Source organism: Plasmodium fragile (assembly GCF_000956335.1).
Source record: "Plasmodium fragile strain nilgiri unplaced genomic scaffold supercont1.143, whole genome shotgun sequence".
NCBI classification, from domain to species: Eukaryota; Apicomplexa; class Aconoidasida; order Haemosporida; family Plasmodiidae; genus Plasmodium; species Plasmodium fragile.
Genome location: NW_012192723.1, coordinates 2,316 through 21,186, shown reverse-complemented (window position 1 = coordinate 21,186; position 18,871 = coordinate 2,316). Strand labels below are relative to the sequence as shown.

The 18,871-nt window shown below is 41.2% G+C and overlaps 4 protein-coding genes across 4 annotated transcripts; 3 read left to right on the top strand and 1 right to left on the bottom strand.

Moving 5' to 3' along the window:
• Nucleotides 1–1,787: 1,787 nt before the first annotated feature.
• Nucleotides 1,788–2,248, top strand: AK88_05493 (uncharacterized protein; the record flags this gene model as incomplete). Its single annotated transcript, XM_012483095.1, has 1 exon — nucleotides 1,788–2,248. A coding segment is annotated over one exon (461 nt), but the record flags the coding sequence as incomplete, so codon positions are not given.
• A 1,071-nt stretch (nucleotides 2,249–3,319) lies between these two features.
• On the bottom strand, nucleotides 3,320–7,965 carry AK88_05492 (uncharacterized protein; the record flags this gene model as incomplete). Its single annotated transcript, XM_012483094.1, has 5 exons — nucleotides 3,320–3,397; nucleotides 4,133–4,211; nucleotides 4,351–4,451; nucleotides 4,630–7,726; nucleotides 7,913–7,965. The coding sequence occupies 5 exons, from the start codon at nucleotides 7,963–7,965 to the stop codon at nucleotides 3,320–3,322; spliced, it is 3,408 nt and encodes a 1,135-aa protein (XP_012338517.1).
• Nucleotides 7,966–10,424: 2,459 nt separating this feature from the next.
• Nucleotides 10,425–13,877, top strand: AK88_05491 (uncharacterized protein; the record flags this gene model as incomplete). The annotated part of the gene is made up of 1 exon (XM_012483093.1): nucleotides 10,425–13,877. One exon carries the CDS (start codon nucleotides 10,425–10,427, stop codon nucleotides 13,875–13,877), a length of 3,453 nt encoding a protein of 1,150 aa, XP_012338516.1.
• A 1,620-nt stretch (nucleotides 13,878–15,497) lies between these two features.
• On the top strand, nucleotides 15,498–17,837 carry AK88_05490 (uncharacterized protein; the record flags this gene model as incomplete). The annotated part of the gene is made up of 1 exon (XM_012483092.1): nucleotides 15,498–17,837. The coding sequence occupies one exon, from the start codon at nucleotides 15,498–15,500 to the stop codon at nucleotides 17,835–17,837; it is 2,340 nt and encodes a 779-aa protein (XP_012338515.1).
• Nucleotides 17,838–18,871: the final 1,034 nt, after the last annotated feature.

The window sequence follows — 18,871 nt, the reverse complement described above, 5'->3', positions numbered from 1 at the left end:
CTTACAGGTACGTAGGCAGCTATTATTAACCTCCCTTTGGATTGTTCTACTTACTTTGTTTTGGGGGGCCTTCCACTTGTGGACGTGTGTCAAAGGATAACAGGGGGAGGGTTACCAAAACGATGGTTGCAACGATATGTCATTTGGGCGATAAATGGAATGGCCAATTGTGGGGATGGAAACGAAGTGGCACAATTTTAGGTACCTTTTTTGGGGGGGTCTAAAACGTGGTAGCGTCTTTTTTCTTACATTGTGCTTGCTTCACAAAATGCACAATATTTAAGCGTATACACTTTTGTACATGGATAGAACAGGGGGTTTCAGGGGAAGGGGCCAGCAAGAGACCGAATTAAATTCGGGGTGATAAAACAGTTTTATAATTATTTTTAAAGATTACTAGTAAGGCAGTTGATAGGTATTCGCCTTGTGGACATAGACATTTGTGCATTGCTTTGGAAGAGCCTCTGGGGCATGAAGCGGGAGACATCTTATATAAGCTAAACATTTGTTTTGCTATTTTTACTTAAAGTGGGGGTTTTGTGACCCCTCCCCGGATGAGTTCACATGATGGAAGTGCGCTACGTGATGGGCTCATTCTCATCTATGCTCCCTTAGACAGTTAGTACAACCTTTTAAAATATTTCCACCCACATGTTTTATTTGTGAGCGTTTCCATCTCAGCGTTGCTTCTTTTTATTTGATGATTTTATGGCTACACGGCTCCACAGGGGAACCTGTCAATAGCGCTCCTGTCAGGGAAGCGTCCTCATATACCATATTTCTGCTCTCGTAACGATGACTTTGGGGGACATAAGAAAAAAGAACATTTTATTACTCCTCCCTCGTACATGCCATTAATTTCGACTTGCACGTGTGGCGGAGCGGGCACCACATGGGTAGTTGTGTCAATTTTTTCATTTCAAAATGGGTTAAAAATAATTTTCCTCTTTGTAGTGGTAAGTTAACAGAATAGCCTCTGTCATGTTTATAAAAACGGCACCACGATAAGGGGAGAAAAAAAAAAAAGGGCGTACTAAAAATGAAGCACCCCACAAAATTATATGCCCATATGAGCGCATAATCAAATTGAAAAAAATTGTAACGAAAAACTCTACCCTGGCAGTTGCATATACAAAAAAAAAAAAAAGCAATTGTATGCAAAAAACAAAAAAAAAAAAAAATTTTGCAAAGTTTGGAAGAACTATGTTTGTTGCTGTTTTCCCCTTTTTTTGCCTCCAAAAATATTTGAGGCAGTTTTTCCCGCGACGTAATTAAGCGGTTCAACGATTGAGCGGCGTTGCGCAAAAATTATGGCATCATAAATAAGCACTGCTTACACTAGCATATAAATATATGTAGGTGTGAACAACGTGAGGGACGAAGTGAGGCGCTTCACTCAATTGGTCATTTGTTGAACATTTGAGAAAATCTATTTTGTATTATTTGGAAGAGGTAAAGGGAAAGTGCTGCGCGGTCCTTCTCCCCGCTTACCTTTGGCACAGCATAAGATAGGATAACGTAGCAGAGAACAAGCCACCTCTTTTTGTTTTTCCCGGCGCGCGACAAGTAATACGCGTGAACAGTGCATGTAGAAATGGGACCATTCGTGTGGGGAGATACTGCATGTCCGTGGCGCAGCTCAGTCTGTCCTTCTCTGTGTAGCGATTTTGTGTCCCATCTCATTTGGCGATGCGGTATAAACTGCGGTATAACTGCGGTGTATTGGTTTTGGTGTCTCCACTTTGATGTTCCACCTTGATGCCCCATTTTGCTTGCCCCCTTTGCAGTGGACGCTTTCAACGAAAACTACCTGAACGATGAGGACGACTTCATGGGAGACGAGTTCGGACAAGGAGTGGACAGCGATGATGGCGACAACTACGAGAATGACATAGACATTATAACCGAAAATCAAATGAAGAAAGAAAAGTCCGATTACGAACATTCGGATACGAATGAAGATAACATCAGGATAACAAGCCCCTATTTAACCAAGTATGAAAAGGCCAGAATTATAGGCACTAGAGCTTTACAAATAAGTTTAAATGCCCCCCTGACCATACCCATAGAGACACAAGGAGGAGAGGTATCTAATGGGAAAAATGAATATGATAATTACCTTAACAATGACCCCTTGGTGATTGCAGAAAAGGAGTTACATAACAAATCAATTCCATTCATTCTGAGGAGGTACTTACCTAATGGTAGTTATGAGGATTGGAAATTGGACGAGCTGATAATTGACTAATCCTGATTGGGTTAGGTGAAACGGCATTTCGCCCATTAGGCTAGACATTCCCGAATTGATGTTAATATCGCCAGGCCAGTCTTTTTTGGCCGTAAACATGTTTTTGTACGTTGCTCTGTTTCATTTTATAATTTATTTATTTTTTTTAATGTTTCATTGTGCCTTGGGATGGGGGAGCGGTTCTACAAAGTCCAACTCGTCCATTTGTGCCTACAGCACAATATTTTAATTAGTCAAAACACGGCCACGATATTCCTTTTTGCTTGAGGGAATGCGGAAAAGTGTTTTTCCTTTTTTATCTTACTGGAGTAATTACTGCTTCGGCTTTTTTCCACATTAAAATCATTTGAATTGTTTTTTTTTTTTCCTTCAAGTCACCGTTTCACTTGAAGTGGTGTAAGCCGGCAAGAAGAACTACCCCCATGTCGGTGCATACTTAAAATGCCTACGCCGGTAGGACAAAAGAAAAAAAAAAAAACAAAAAAAAAAAAACTTAAAGTATGATATTAATGACCACAGGGTTGTGTAATATCTGTACAAAATTTTTATAACTGTGTTACTCTTACAAAATAAAAGTAGTCTGTATAATCTAGGTTTTTTGAAGCGACACGGGTGCGCAACATCGCACGCGTACATGACTTGGAGAAACATCCAATTGGAACAAAAAAGGCAAGAAAAAAGGAAAAATAAAAAGAAACGTAAAAAGAAACATAAACAGAAAGATTGTTATGTAATGCCCTCGGGAAGGACAAAGAATTATTCACAAAGCTGGGTAGGAAAAAAAAAAAAAAGAAAAGGGAACATCGCACCACATGCGATTGCCGCTTTACACATGGGTAATTAAAAACAATGGTGCATGGTACAAAGATATTTCCACTTTGTCGTTAAGACGAGTGGCACACAGCGATGTGTGTGTTTTTAAAAACTAAAAAGCGGGTTTCAAAACACAAAAAAAAAAAGAAGAGAGTGTGGGAGGAAAAAGACGCAGTTCAGGAGGGCGACGCGGCAGACAAATCAAACAAGCTAATTATTTAAAAGGGGTGACTTTCTTGACACGTCTCCTTCACAGACTCAACTGCTGTCACTCACATCCATGTACTTTTCGTAGTAAGTAAGGCTGTTGATCTTCCAGTACTGAAAGGAATTGTACTAAAGGCAGGGGAAAAAAAAAAAAAAAAAAAAAAAGACAGCAATGAGATAATATGTTTTGCACAACGTGAGCGGGAGTGGTTTTTTCGTGGAGCCCCGCTGCCTCACATTAGTAAAAAAAAAACTCCTTTCGAAGTGAGCCACGCGCGGGAAAGAACATAATGAAGAGATAACATAGGAAATGGAAACATAGAAAATGGCAAAAAAAAAAAAAGAACTCCCCTTGCACAAACCCCCAAAATTGGATGGTCAAAAAGGAACAGCACAAAATTCTACCCATCCGAAATGCACACATTTATGCAACAACTTAAAGTGGAAAAAAAAAAATAAAATAAAACAAAAAGAAACTTCTCAAATTTATTTGAAAGGACAAAAGTTCAAATTTAATTCAGTTCTCGAATTGGCATGGTGACATTATGGCAAATTTGGATGGTGAAAATTTAGTACACTTGTGGGAAGGGGAAAAAAGCTACATGAAAATCACTTGAGCAATGTGTGCACTGTGTGTGTGTGTGCAAAGCGTGTGGCTAATACTGGGGAGAACGTATACAACGTGAAAAGGCTGGGGAGGCTTGTGACCATCCGCACTCGATGTGAGTGCACGCTAGCTGGAATGTAATCCGCACAACACAGAAAAAAAATCACATAATCACGTTTAAAGCGCCTGGGTAATTGACAAATGGGTATGTATCACAATTTAGTTAAGCTAAATATTTTATCATTTTGAATTTTTACTTGGTCGTCATCTTCTCTCTTTATGTCATTTTTGATGCATGGGAACATGTGCTCCGTTATTTCGCTCATGGTTTCATATCTGCAGGTGTGAGGAGAGGGGGAGTTGCAAAAACGTGAAGTGGTGGCGCGACGATTCTTTGAGAACAGGGGAAGTAGAGCATCATTCGGCAGTTGTGCCGCTTGGGGCCCTCCCATTTAGCGCCTCCGGTAGACATTACGTTTTGGCGTAGGTCGAGTTGACGTGGTGCACGATGCCTCGGTTATCTATGATGAACACTTTGGCCTCCGGGACGCCCACAGATATGTACGCTCGATGGTCCTTCGTAGGGGGGGAGAAAAAAAAAATGAAGGGGGAGAATATCAGAGTGAGTGGAGTTAACCATCGGGAAGGATTATCAAACTGATGCACTTTGCCTAACGTTGCAAATAAGGACATACATACAAACATATGCATGTGCGCGACGACTCGTTTTTTTTTTGGGGGGGCTCATTCTTACACTTTCGGTGTTCCCAAAGGCAGCATAAAAGGGGTTATGATTCAGGGGAAACAAATTTCGTATATCTCTCAACGCAGCGATTTTAAAAATGTACGGTTTTTTATCAATAACTTCTCTTTTGAAGGAGGGGAAGAGTCTATCTGGACTTAAAATTAAAGGTCCGTCGGGGAGTTTATTATTGTCATTTCTTTTGAATCTGAATAGGTATTCCCTTGTGGAGTCCGCCTGACCGATAGCCCTAGCAGTAAGGTACAAAATGTGGTACCCATTATTATTAATTTTGTTAAATAATTGAGAAACTCCAACATGAGACCAATCTTTGCCAACGATAGGCATTATATGTCCTAGAACATTCGACCTAGTAATAGTTCCATCCACATCTGAGATAACAATTTTGGCATTTTTCTTCCATAGGTATATGGTGCCATTAATACTTTTGGTTCCTTGCAAGGAGGAGGTAACTAAGAAGGTTATGGTGTTTGCTCCTTCCTTTAAATTCAATGATTTTAGTTGCTCTGATGTCGGTCTCAATGACTTTCGGTACCTTATTTTTATTCTTTCTTCTCCATGTCTGGTGCTTCTCCTGCTGAGTTCACTTGGATTATGTAACGAGTGTTGTATACTTCTCCTGGCATTTTGTTCTCTGAGAGATATAATTTCGCCTTCCTCATGATTATTTGCATTACTGTTACTGATGTGATTATTATTGTTACTGCTCCTGGTGGTGGTAGCAGCTGCGACGGGTGATGTCTTGATGGTACTTTTTTTCGCTTCCTTCTTTTTATCTTCAATTTGACTCGATGCTTTGATATCTTTTGCCGTATTCTTCGTATTGATCGTGTTATCATATTCTGCACTGGATACTCCGAACCAGTTTCTCCATCCCTTATCTTTTATTTCGACCAAGGTTAGAGATGAGTTTAGTAATTTCTCAACAGCCAAAATGGACAGAGGTTGATTGAACACGACCCAGGAGGCTAGAAGGGGTAGGGCAACCCTTGAGGGATAGTAAGGGTCCTTTTTATCAAATCGAAAAACAAGAGATGGATGGTACCACAAGTTAGAGTTCTTGTCTATCTGCTCATATGTAACTATATTCGCTTCAAAAATATTTTTGTTGTGAATTTCAATGCTGTAATCATTCTGTTCGTTATCTGCATTTTGGTTTAGTAGTAAATGTCCACACAAGCTACACTCAATTCTGTTTTGAATGTCGTCGTCAAAGGTGCTCTCCGGTTCGTCCTTCGAGTAGCTTACTTGGTTATCATCGTCGTTCGAATTCATCTCTGCGTCTGCGTCTTCGTCGGAGGAGTGATGATCATGGTGTGGCTTAAACTGCCCTCTTGATTTTGCTCTTTCCTTGTGGTGTTCCTCCTCCTTGTTCCACTTTTCTGAGCCTCGTTTGTGTTCTTTGTCTACTCCTCTGCCTATATTTCTGTCTGCCTCCGTCTCGGCTCCCGTCCGAGCCCCACTTCTTTCTGCCCTTTCCCTAGCCCGCTCCCTCGCTTTATGCTTCAACTTCTCTATCATCCGTTGCTTCCCCCTTTCAAGTTCCTTCTCGTTGACTCCATCTCCCAAGGAGTGCTCGTCTTCCCTCGGTTCCGCCTTTTCCTTATCTTCCTGTTTCGATTCCGCCTCTGATTTCTTTAATGCCAATTTGGTGGGATCCCTATTCGCGTCACTCCCTCGTTGGCTTCCGCGTTGACTATTTCGTTGACTTCCTCGATGACTTTCTCGCTGGCTTCTTCGTTGGCTTCCCCTTTCGCTGTGCCTCTTAACATCCGCGACGTTTCCCCTACTGGGGAGTCCTTTACTATCGCTTGCCCTCCTCTTCTCAACATGCTCAGGGTTTCCCCAATTTTTGCCATTGGCATTGTTAGCACTGCTACTGTGGTTGGGGCCACCCTGATGGAGGGTGTTGGACGCCTTCGCAGCCGCTTTTGTGGAATTCCTTCCCCTGGAGTACCTCTTGGGACCCTGCATGGAGTCATCCGCATCATTTTTGTTGCTGAGTTTTCTGGGGACTTCCTTATTCACATGCTCTAAGTGGCTATCCCTATATCTTTTTATATGCTTCGTTTTGCTGCCACGAGGGAAGCTTTTTATTTCTCTCTCATTGTTCAGGCACTTTCTAACATTAGATTCACTCAAGTTTCTTCTGCGTACACAAGTGAGGTGTTCCCTCGATGAGGAATGATCATAGACTGATTCGCTTTTATTATAAAATTTTTTTCGTTTGTCCTTTTTTTCATTTTTATTGTTGGAAGATATGGCTGTACAGTTATCTGAGGCGTAATCCTGATTTTTCAAATGGGGTAGTCTTCCCCATGACCAGGACCATTCAGAATTGGCATTTGGATCATCGCCATCCATTTTTCGTTTATAACCATGATCATCGTAGTCTTCACCTAGTACGTTGCGGTGCATGTGGGGGCTTTTGTTTTTTCTTTTCTTCTTCAGGCTGTCTCTTTGGGCAGAGGCACGTTTATGGTGGTTGTGATCAAGTCCATCGCGTCCAAAGTGCCGATCGTGCTGATCCCGCGTGATGGGCCCCCCCCCTCCCTTGGCTTGGCTATTGCTCTGCTTCCTCCCCTGCCCTTGATCCATTCTGTAGTGCCTATCCACCGACTTGCGCCTATCCATGGCAATGTTTCGAAGGAAAGACGTATCCGAATCGTCATCGCTCTTGAAATTGTTTAGCGAATCGTTAATACTGCAGCTGTCAATATGATCAGCTAAATATAAATCATTATAGTCATGACGAGGCGATGACAGGGGGGACGTTTCTAATTCTTCCTCGACATCATCATATGTCTTCTCAACAAAGTAAGCTTCCCCTGCGCTACCTAATTTCATATGTAGATTTGTGCTCTTTCCATTGACCAAAATGCTTACTATCTTTTCCTTTGACCTTAACAATTTTGTTTTTCCAAATCTCACATGGAACGGGGTCGACTTGTACGTGACGCTTATTTTTTTTTCCCCTTTGACCTTGCTCTCAATTTCAGACTCTACGCAAATGATATCGATGCACCCGCTGAGGGTAGCTTGGTTAAAGTCCAGCGCGTTGGACACGCTGCTTACTATTTTTCCCCACCTGCGACGAGGGTTGTAAAGTGGACGGGTTACGATGAGGGGTGTGGACAGAAGGGTTAGTTCGCCGTGTGATGCATAGGGGGGGCGTTGTCACCCCCACGGTCATATGCACACAACACTCTTTATCTATATGACTTCTAATCTTTTTTTTTTTTTTTCTTGCGAATGGGACGGGGGAGGCTCTTACTGGGCGTGCCATTTTATGTACACCCAGAGCCCACCTTGCTTTCGTTTGACCATTTACATGATCGTGATTTTCTTACATGGTTTTCTCTAGCGCAGGTTACACATAATAGGCGATCAAGGCGGAGTGGTCAGGGAGCAAATGCACAGCCTTACGAGTGGCGGAATCGCAACTGGAGCTACGCACATAGGTAAAGTGGCACATATGAAGATATATATACAAGTCCGCCTTAGCACCTATAGGGTTGCTTACATATATATACATATACACACAGTTGCGTTAGTATATATGTGTGACCCATCACTTGACTTGTGCTTTCTACCTGTTCCTATAATTTGTTCGAACTTGCTGGGACCGGGTCAGGCGACTTCCATTGTTCGACAAGGGTGCTTGTCGGTAGAGGAGGGGGATGTACGGGTGGAAGTTGTGAACACAGAAGGGGTCTCGCGAATGGAGTAAGAGAACAAGGCAGGCAAGCAAGCAAAAACGAATAGGCCAAGCTACCCGTTACAGGGAAACTCGAAGAGTTATACACCCAATAGCAGAAGGGAAAATAATATGTGACTGCAAAAAAAAAAAAAAAAAGGTTACACAAAAAAATGGGAACAAAAATGGAAAAAACGTTACGACGTTAGGAAGGTGTGAATTTGAGAATTTACCAAGTTGGCAAGTTACGAAATTACGAAGGTAAAAATATACATATCTTAAAAAAGCAAAAAGAGATTTAACCAAACGCGTGTGAAATTGAAAATAAAAAGAAATAAATAATAATGTGTAAAAAATTGCACAATAATGCAATACAAAAAAAGATGAGGGTGAAGAGTAAGAGCAGTTATAATGCAGGTGAGAGAAAAATGTTTAGCTAATTATTCGTACAGATTTTCCTAGAAATTTTAGAAATGGGAAAATAAAAGACTATACACTTTTGCGCGTTCGTCAAAGTTGGGGTCAACGAACGCGCGGAGTGAGGGCAAAAAAAAAAAAAAAAAAAAAAAAAAAAAAAAAAAAAAAAGGGGGACGCAATGAGGAGAAGCGCAAAGCGGGGCGAAGGGGCAAAAAGGTTCGCAAAAATGGTATGAGTAGATATTACAGACCCACAAAGTGATCGGAAAATGGGCGCAAAAATGAAAAAAACAAAAATTCAAAGTCTACAAAAAATGGTGGGGTACCCTGAAAAAGCGGGCATGAGAAAGGTACATAGAAGTTAATGTTCTTCTCATGTGTAGTGTGTGCGTGTAAAAAAGAAAAAAATAAATTGCCCACATCCGTACATGTGGGTGATGGTTTCAAAATATAGCCTCTACGCGTGCTTAAAATTGTTGCACGTACATATATGTTAAGATTTAACCCTTTGCCTTTCCCCTTCCTTGTGCCTTTGTGCGTATATGCGGATGCCGGTTTTCTCCCCCTGTTAAGAGTATAAAGTTGTGACATAACGGAGTGGCGCGCACATCTGCAGTTTTCTACTCTCTGCAAATTGTTTTCCCTCCTGCGCGGTCCCTGTTCTGCACGGTTAAGCCGTACCAATGCGATTTACATCCACTCCAACGTAGTCCACGTACGTGCGCATCCCCCATGGGGCTACCCACCAAGCCGTAGTCGTTAAAAATTAAAGAGACGCGGGACGCACAGTGGGGAGGTGCAGTAAGGAAAGCATAAAAAGGAAAACCCAGATGGAAGGGTGTGGATTAGAGGGTGTCAACAAAAATGGCGACCAAAATGATGTGCTTCCCCTTACCCTCGCTCACATTTTGCCACTTCAAATTTAAATTGTAAAGCGCTGCTACGTTTGGGAAATATCGAGAAAAAAAAGAAAATATGTATTACGACCTATACGCAGTTCTAAATAGTTAACACGTTTTACCTTCATCCATTTGCACAACAACACATTGCTCACAAGTTGGGAAATGCCCTATAAGGCCACATTTTATTAACTCTTCTGTTTAAGGGTTGGCGCTTATTAGCCCTGCAGATGTAGCCAGAAAAATTATCATTTCTGCTTTCCCTTCCCTCTGCATAATATGCAGAAGATACCATGAAGTCGTTTTTTTTTTCCGGCCATGACATACGCTTTATGACGGCAATAGAACATAGGCCTTTGACGTATACCCCCTATCGTAACGTCAGGAAAAACGGGATGTGCCATTAACCGCATGTAGAAAAAGAGAGACTCTTCTTGTTCCTATTCTCCTTTTTTTTTTTTTTTTTTTCTTATTGGATAACGTTGCAACTGTAAAACAGTAAATTTGCAATAATTGTTTTGTAAAGTGTTTGAGAAGAATTTGTAATTCTTTTTTTTTTTTTTGCCCCCGCTTCCCCTGATATATTACCGTTGTGTGTTTTAAAGTTTGCCATTTTGTGATGAGTTAAAGGGGAATTTAAGTTTATAGCTTGACCAAAGTGCAGGCCCCGTGAGGTGTAAACAAAAAAGGGGGCAGCAACCCCCACCATCACGGCGGAAAAATATAAGAAAAAGGGCCCAAGGTGCAACTGCACCCAACCAAGAGAAGCCAAAATGTGCAGTTCCGAGGACTACCTCAAGTGCCGTCTGCACTTTGAGTACAACCTAATCGAGTCACACGACACGGTAAAAAAGGTCAGGGAGGGTCACGAGTATACGTTCGTACACACGAAAGGGGGAGATGAAGAGACGTGCAAAAAGAAGATATACTTGTTGGGGTTAAATTATGACGAGTGGATTTTCCTGCGCGGGAACTTCCGCTTTCGCCTTTTAAGGGGGTTGGCGAAATTTAACGGGCAGGTAATGAAGCCATCGGACAGATACACAAATGTGCGCATACCGGACTTTTACCCCTTGTTCAAACTTGTGGCCCTGAATGGAAGTAACGTTAAATATGAGAACAACCGATTTGTCTTTTTTGCAAAGGATTCTAAAGGTTGCAGTAGTGATTGTTGCGGGGCAGAGGCGAAGAGGGAAGAGAAGGCCACTAACCAAAGCGATGCAGCACAAAGAGGAGATGAAATGGGGGTAATCGATACGGACATAACGCAAACGAGGGGCGATTTAACTGATTCGAAACAAAATAGGGAATCCAATGGAGGCTCCAATACGTGTTCCCACACATGTAAACAGAATTGTTGCCTGAACGAATGTAGCAATAAGATATTGCAAAATTATTTGTATGGATTGAATATTTTAAAAAGGGAAAATGGTAAGACGAAAGAATTCTACGAATATGTGGTGAACGCGGACAGATATGATATTAGCACTCTAGCGAGTGTGCACATGATGGATTCCATAAGCACAAATAATTTGGGGGAAAAGTACCCTATCATTATTGCCTTTGAGAAAAAGAAAGATTTTCTTTACCATTTCGCGAATAAACATTGTGGGAAGGAGTTCAATCTGTCTAACTCACAGCACAATAATATCCCGTATATTGACACCTACCAAGTGTCCTACATTTTGAAGGAGTTCCTGCGCTACATACGGATCTGGAAGAAGTACCTGGTGCGGGACATGTTGGCGAGGGCAGATGATCAGGGGAGCGACCATGATGGAATAGAGACCAACCCGGATGGCAGGGAGAACGACTACCGCTATGACAAGAGGGGAGACCACCTCAGCGTACCACATGAAGGAGACGATAACGTGGTTGAAAATGAAGTGTTTGAACCACAGGAGGAGCGCACGATGGACGCAGTCGCAAACGCAATAACGGAATTGCCCGCATTGGCCAGATTGACCAAAATTGAATCCTGGGAGTTCTACAAAAGGAACAGAATAAACAGCAGGATTCACCAGTTTGATTACCCATACTACAAAAGAGAGAGAGATATGAGCAACATATTTAGCATAATGATCATGGGAAACAAGGGGAAGGGAAAGAGTCTCTTGGTTATGAACTTGGTAAATAATTTATTAAATTTTCACGAAGAAGTATATCTGGTAGACATTGATGTGGGACAACCGATAATAGGAATAAGTGGCTTTCTGTCCATATATAAAATAAAGGGCCCGTTAAATAATTATAATTTTTTTGAGAAAAAAGCCAAGTGTATTAAAAAAATATTTTTTGGAGGATGCTCCATCGGGGAAAATATAAATTATTACATTGAGTGTCTGGAATACTTGTACTTTTACTTATTCCATATTTACTTTGAGAAAAAGAAGAACAAAAGAAGAGTAACCAATAAAATGAACGAGTGCTGCTATCCTGTCCTAATTAACACCTTCGGATGGGTCGAAAATATTGGGTTGCTCCTTTTAAATTTAAATATCTATCTGAGCAATTGTAATTTTATCGTTCAAATTGATTCACTAAAATGTGAAGAAAATGTAAAGAGCAAATTGAGCAAAGAAGAATTTGTGTCCTACTTGTTTAATGATTTTCTGCTGATTAGGCTATGCAGACGAAACGACATCTATGCCATCTTAAATTTGAACAATAAAAATGTGTCTCTAATTTCGGAGCCGCATTCCCTCTTTAACGTTATCAGTCAGTATAGTCACCTGAAGGAACACAATTTTTTATTTCACAAATTTGACATGTCTTTCGAAAGGGAGAAAATTATTCACAATAATTTTTGCCACAACAGGGAAGGCAATAATTTTAAAGAGAGAGACTGCCAAGCGCATGTGAGGGGTGTTAACAACGTGGATGTGAATATCGGTCCACGGGGAAGTAATGACTTCAAGGGGGATGGCCATCCCAGGTACAGTAACAAAGAGGTGGATGATAAAGGGAAATATAAAAGGATGGAAAACCAAAGTGGTACGAACAATTACGAAATGCAGTTCGAAAGTGAGCACAAGTACGACTATTTAAAAAAAAAAATGAGGTTTTTTTTTGGCTGGAATTGTGTCAGGGTAATCAATTTTGTAAGCTATGAAAATATTCTATCGCATGCCAATATGAATCAGATACTGCACAGATCGGAAGAATGTTCCATCCAAGCAAAAAGATTAAGGTGGTTTCGTATTTTTTGTCACTTTTTTTACAAGTTTAAGAAGATAATTTTTTATTCCTACAGCCCCTCGTTTGGCAGCACCTTGAGGGATCGCTATCGCCATTTGGGTAATTTGTCCGATGGGAATTCGCATCGCAATTCGCGTCGCAGCGAGATTGTTGGTGAAGTGAAAGAGCAAGCAATGTTACACCATCAAGGAGACCCCCCGGAAGACAAAGCAGCCCTCGTGGATGAGAGCCTCCTAACTGGAAAGAAGCTGTCTACAAATGATAAACCCTTGGAAGAAATATGTCATGACAAAGTTAGGCACACCGTGAGTGAATGCGAAGGAGAACAAACCAAAGTGATAACGCAGGAATGTTCGACCCAGATGTATAAAACCCCTCAACGCAACGGACCACTGTTCAACTGTGCCATTTTTAGTTTGAAGAATATTAAGTTGAGCAGCTTAATTTTTAATAGGTATTACTTTAACTTATTTCCACATGGATATTTCAATGCTAGCAGGTTCTTCTTTAACAATATCATATGCCTGTGTATGGATGTGAATGTGGCGAGCAGTGCATCCCGAAATAAACGGAAAAGGGACGGCATTCATGGGGAGTTAGTAGGGCACTACGGAATGGGGGAGAGATGTGAAGACAATCTGGAAGCCAACAGGGTGGATTATTACATCGATCGGTTATACATAAATGCAGATTTTAAAAATGCAAATCCGTTCATTAAGGAGGAGTACCTGAGGGAGAACAATGTCCAGTTAGTTCCCCTGTGCGCGAATTTCACTTGTCTGTTAACAGCATATGTGAAACTAATTGATAATATGAGACTCATCATTTATCTACCCTTCTGGTTTCGGCAGTTTGATGTACTTGCTAGTGTTGATACCTTTGTTGCTGGCACGCAGATTGCCCCCAGGTATATGGACGACATGATTAATGAGTACTTATTTTATTATGATGTGGTTACCGAGAAGGGGGTTGAGATGATGGACGCCTCCCAAATGGGCAGTCCCACCGAGGGGGGCCCAGCTTGTTGAGCTGTGCTATGATTTGGAGCGTAGTTTGATAGGACACCCCTCAGCAAGACTTTTCCTTCCCCCGCCCACTCCATGTTGGTGCGCATAAATTGGAAAACATACAAATTTGCACATTTGGAAGGACAACAGGGGAACAAAGAAGTTTCGCAGAGGTCCAAATGAATATGACTGTCCCAGTGTTGGTGAGGCGATGGTGACAAACACATTGTGCTTTCACAAAATTAACCGTTGTATGCGTCCCAGCCATTTTACCCTTTTGCATATGCACAAAGTTTTACCAAAATGTGTTTCCAATTTGTGATGTTTCGTCGTGTGTGTTTTTTTTTTTTTTTTTTTTCGTCCATTTTTTGGGGGAAAAAATAAAGGCTGTTGCAGGATGGCAAATTTCAACCGCGCTCAATGTGTATGCCTTGAGGTGAGAGCCCCCTTTTTTTTTTTTTTTGGTGGCCATTTTTACTGGACAGATCTGCGCACAATACGGTGCGCATCGCGTTTTTTTGGTAAGCAGTTTTATGAGGCGAACTCGCCACTTGTCAAATGTTGTTTGCATCAACTGGGCCCAGTTAAATGAGCGCATGATTATAAAAAAAAAAAAAAAAAAAAAATGCGCGCGCATCGCCTTTGTGCAGTTGCCGGCAAGAACAAAAAGGCATTTATTCCCCGCTGCCGGGCACATTTGCAAAAAAACCCGCGACGGTATATTTTTGCATCAACAAAGTAGATATAGCGGTTGCTGTTTGCTAACTCGAAATTGTTCTGCGCACGGAACGGGAGAAAAAATCGCCGTTAAAAAAGGACGATTCGGATGGGATCCCCCCGGACGAACAAGAATATTTCAACTGAGGTAAAGGACAATAGTTGAAATTGATGAAGTGGAAGACAATTCCCCCATTTGATCCTCTAAAACGAGTGAGGGAATGAAATACTGGAAGAGGTTACAAAGCAACAAAAAAATTGAATCCTACTTTGTTGGTGTGGATTGCTAACAATGTATTGCTGCACGGATTATGACTGAGTTTGAGCCCCCCCACTAAAACTTTAGCCTACAAAATTATGCGTGCTCTCTGCCCCCCACGGCAAGTACATTAATACGCACCTAGAAAGTCGCACCTTTGGAGACAGTTCATGACTGTTTCATTGCATTATTTCTCCGATTCGAGGTTAACTGTTTTTTTTTTTTTTTTTTTTTTTTTTTTTTTTTTTTTTTTTTTTTTTTTTTTTTTTTTTTTTTTTTTTTTTTTTTTTTTTTTTTTTTTTTTTTAATCCTGTTCGGTTGTGTAGAAGAGGAAGGTATACGAGAAGGGTTGGCTTAGACTATCGATGCGAGCCGAAGAAATTTCCCAACGGTAGGAAAATCTCAATTGTACTTGCTCTCGTGCGCAGATATGCATCAGGTAGTGTATACTTACATGCATATCTACGCAGAGAAAGTGCGACGATTGAGGTAACCGCTCTTGGTTTTATAACGCTGTGATCCCTGTGGCGACTTGTTCTCTACTCAGAAAAGGGAGGAAACAGCACAAGTGATAGCCGACCGCACCACTGAAGGGAAAAAAGAGGGGGCTACAACAGAAACGGAAGTACCAAATAGAGCATAGTCATATACATAGTCACACAAAAATGACAACTGCAAATCTGTACTGCTGCAAACTGCAATCGCAGGAATTGGCACTGACCAACTATGGCTTCATCAACTCGAGTTTGTACAACAGCTTGAAGAGGAGTTCTAAGAGTAGCGAATTGTACGCAGAAGTAGGGAACACGGTTTTGATACTAAAAGGGGATGGGAATATTGGGAAGGATGAAATTGCATTGAATACGTGCCAAAGGGAATTCTCAAGGATCCAACTGAAGGAAGCTGTGCAGTTGAATATCCTCGATAAGGAAAGCAAAAGAGACCTCATCCATTTCATCCCTATTGATAGCATCGATGTGGAGGTAACCCTATTTGTGAAACCTGATCGGTTGGTCGAAATGGAAGATGATGTTTTGGAAGGAGTTTTTAAAAAGCATTTTATCAACCATGTATTGACGAAAGGCCAAATACTAGCCCTAAAATGTAATGACATTTTGTTAAAGTGCGTTATAAAAGATCTCAAGGCGGCACAGTTTGACGAAATAAAAAGGCTAAACAAGGGCAACCTGGCCCCCCCAAGCAGCGCAAGTTCCTTCTTCAAGTTAGGGAATAGCACCCCAATGAGTAGTACCAGTATGTATAGACAACCTGGGGCACAGGAAAGGGGCATTCTGTTCGAGAACACCGAATGTATATTCACCAGCATGAGTGATGGGAAGTTATTTATTGAATCTAAGAAGGTGTTAAAAAAGAACATTATAAAGAGCAACTTCAATTTTGAAGAGCTAGGGATAGGAGCACTTGATGAAGAATTTAAGACCATATTTAGACGAACCTTTGCAAGCAGAATTTACCCCAACTATATAATTAAACAACTGGGGATCAAACATGTAAAGGGACTCATTTTGTATGGGCCCCCGGGGACAGGAAAAACATTAATAGCTAGACAGATAGGTAAAACACTGAATGCGAGAGAACCAAAAATTATTAATGGTCCAGAAATATTAAATAAATATGTAGGACAGTCAGAAGAAAATATTAGGAACCTATTTAAAGACGCAGAGCTGGAATATAAACAGAGTGGAGAAAATTCACAGCTACACATTATCATTTTAGACGAAATTGATGCTATTTGTCGACAGAGAGGTAGTGCTGCTTCAAGTGGGACTGGTGTAAACGATAGCATTGTGAATCAGTTACTCTCCAAAATTGATGGTGTAAACAGCTTGAATAATATACTGCTGATCGGAATGACCAACCGAATTGACTTAATTGATGATGCGCTGTTGAGACCCGGGAGATTCGAACTGCACATAGAAATATCCCTCCCCAATAAGGAGGGAAGGATCCAAATTTTGAACATTCACACGAAGAGCATGAGAAAGAGCAATAAGCTAAGTCCAGATGTGAATATTGTGGAATTGGCCGAAAAGACTCCAAACTTTTCTGGTGCAGAAATTGAAGGGTTAGTGAGAAACACTGTATCGTATGCTTTCGAGAGGCACATAAATTTTAATGACTTAACGAAACCGATTAACGCGGATGACATAATGATAACCAAGAAGGATTTTGATAAGGCATTGAAAGAGACGAAGCCAGCCTTTGGAGCGCAAGAAGACGTCATTGATGGGTTATTGTCTAATGGGATTATCAATTATGGGGAGCAGTACGAAAATATTGAGAATACATGCAAGCTGCTAATTAAACAGATTGTAGAAAATGCAAACACAAATTTGTTGAGTGTCCTCCTGTATGGAGAAAACGGGACAGGAAAAACTACCATTGCCGCTTACCTTGCTAAGAGCGCTAATTTTCATTTCACAAAATTTATCACCCCGGAAAATCTAATTGGGTACTCCGAAATTAGCAGGATAAATTACATAAATAAAATTTTCGAAGATGCGTATAAAACACCCCTTTCGTTAGTCATTTTGGATAACATAGAGAGGCTTATCGATTACACACGCATTGGGCCTCGATTTAGTAACCCCGTCCTGCAAGCAATCATGGTTTTAATAAAAAAGAAACCCAAAAAGGAAAACCAGAAAATTTTAATCATATGCACCACGTCCGAGTATCAATTTATGAAGGATGTTGGATTGATTAAAAACTTTTTTGTGAATATAGAAGTGCCCTTGTTACATTGTTCCTCCTCAATTAGGAACGTTTTGCAGAACCGGAACGAGAGTTGTCGCGATTTCCCTGAACGGGAGATAGAGCAAGTGCTCGCGGCAAACGTGATCAAAAGCATCTCCATTAAGAACTTGCTGATGATCATCGACATGGCGTCCGAGGCGTGCGTCGATGGGAGCATCACAAGCGAGGTCTTCCTGAAAACGTTTAACGACTGCGGGATTGGTTTCGACGAGGAGGCGTACTATTGAGCGCGGGGTGTGGTGTGCAGGCCGACACGTGGCCTAGTGCCAATTCCATTCCTTGCCTGTGCTTGCTCTGTTGCACTATAAGTTATATCGATTTTTTTTTTTTATTCCCCTTCAATTTGACTGCCCTGCTTCCCCATTAGGGTGAGTTCTCTGTACTAATTTTGTGTGTGCATATGGGGGGAATCACGTACACACCGCGCGTATTTGTTAGTCTTTGTTTTTTTCTATCTCATAAAAACTGGACAAATTTTAATTAACAAAAAGGGTTCAGTATCACGGAGGTGAACTGTTAAAGCTGTGCGACTCTGCAGGAAAAGATCACACGCTGGTGGGTTTTTCTCCTGTATGCCCTGGCAGTTGTGGATGAGCCACATAAAACGTTGTTGTCATTGAAGGTACGTTCGACGTGCAACACAGAGGGGTGGGGTGAACAAATGAACAGAACCTGAAAATAGCAGGAGGGTTCTTCCATTGCTAAACTAAATGAGCTCCCTCCCAGGTTACCCCAAATGACTACTACAAGAAAAAGTACTCTGTCGCGTGGAAGCAAGTGAAAAAAATGAATATACACCTCGCGCAAATTGCGCACCTTTTGTTTTTTTTTTTTTTAGTTACCCAAATTGCATTCTTACAAAAATAGGTAAGGTTCCTTTACATATCACTGATATGCCAACTTTTTCGTGTCAATTGAGGGGACATCTGCACTCATAAATCTCTCAAAGTGTGTTAGGCATCCTGGGGCACTTAACCATGTGTCCACGCATCATCCCATTTCTGAGTTTCCCGCGTGGGTAAACGTGAACTGGAGGACGCTCTCAAAAAAGAAAAAAAAAAAAAAAAAAAAAGGGTTTCTGCCTGTCACACGTCGAGATTTATTAACTGTAATAAGTTGGCGGTTACGTAATTTAAGGCGAAGTGCGGAGTTGGGAACTTTGGGAACATACGGACATCTGCAATTTTCCTTTAATTTGTGAAAACAGAAGAAATTGCTGGCAGGGCAGTTCACACGCTTGTCCTGTCCCCTCTGTTCCTAA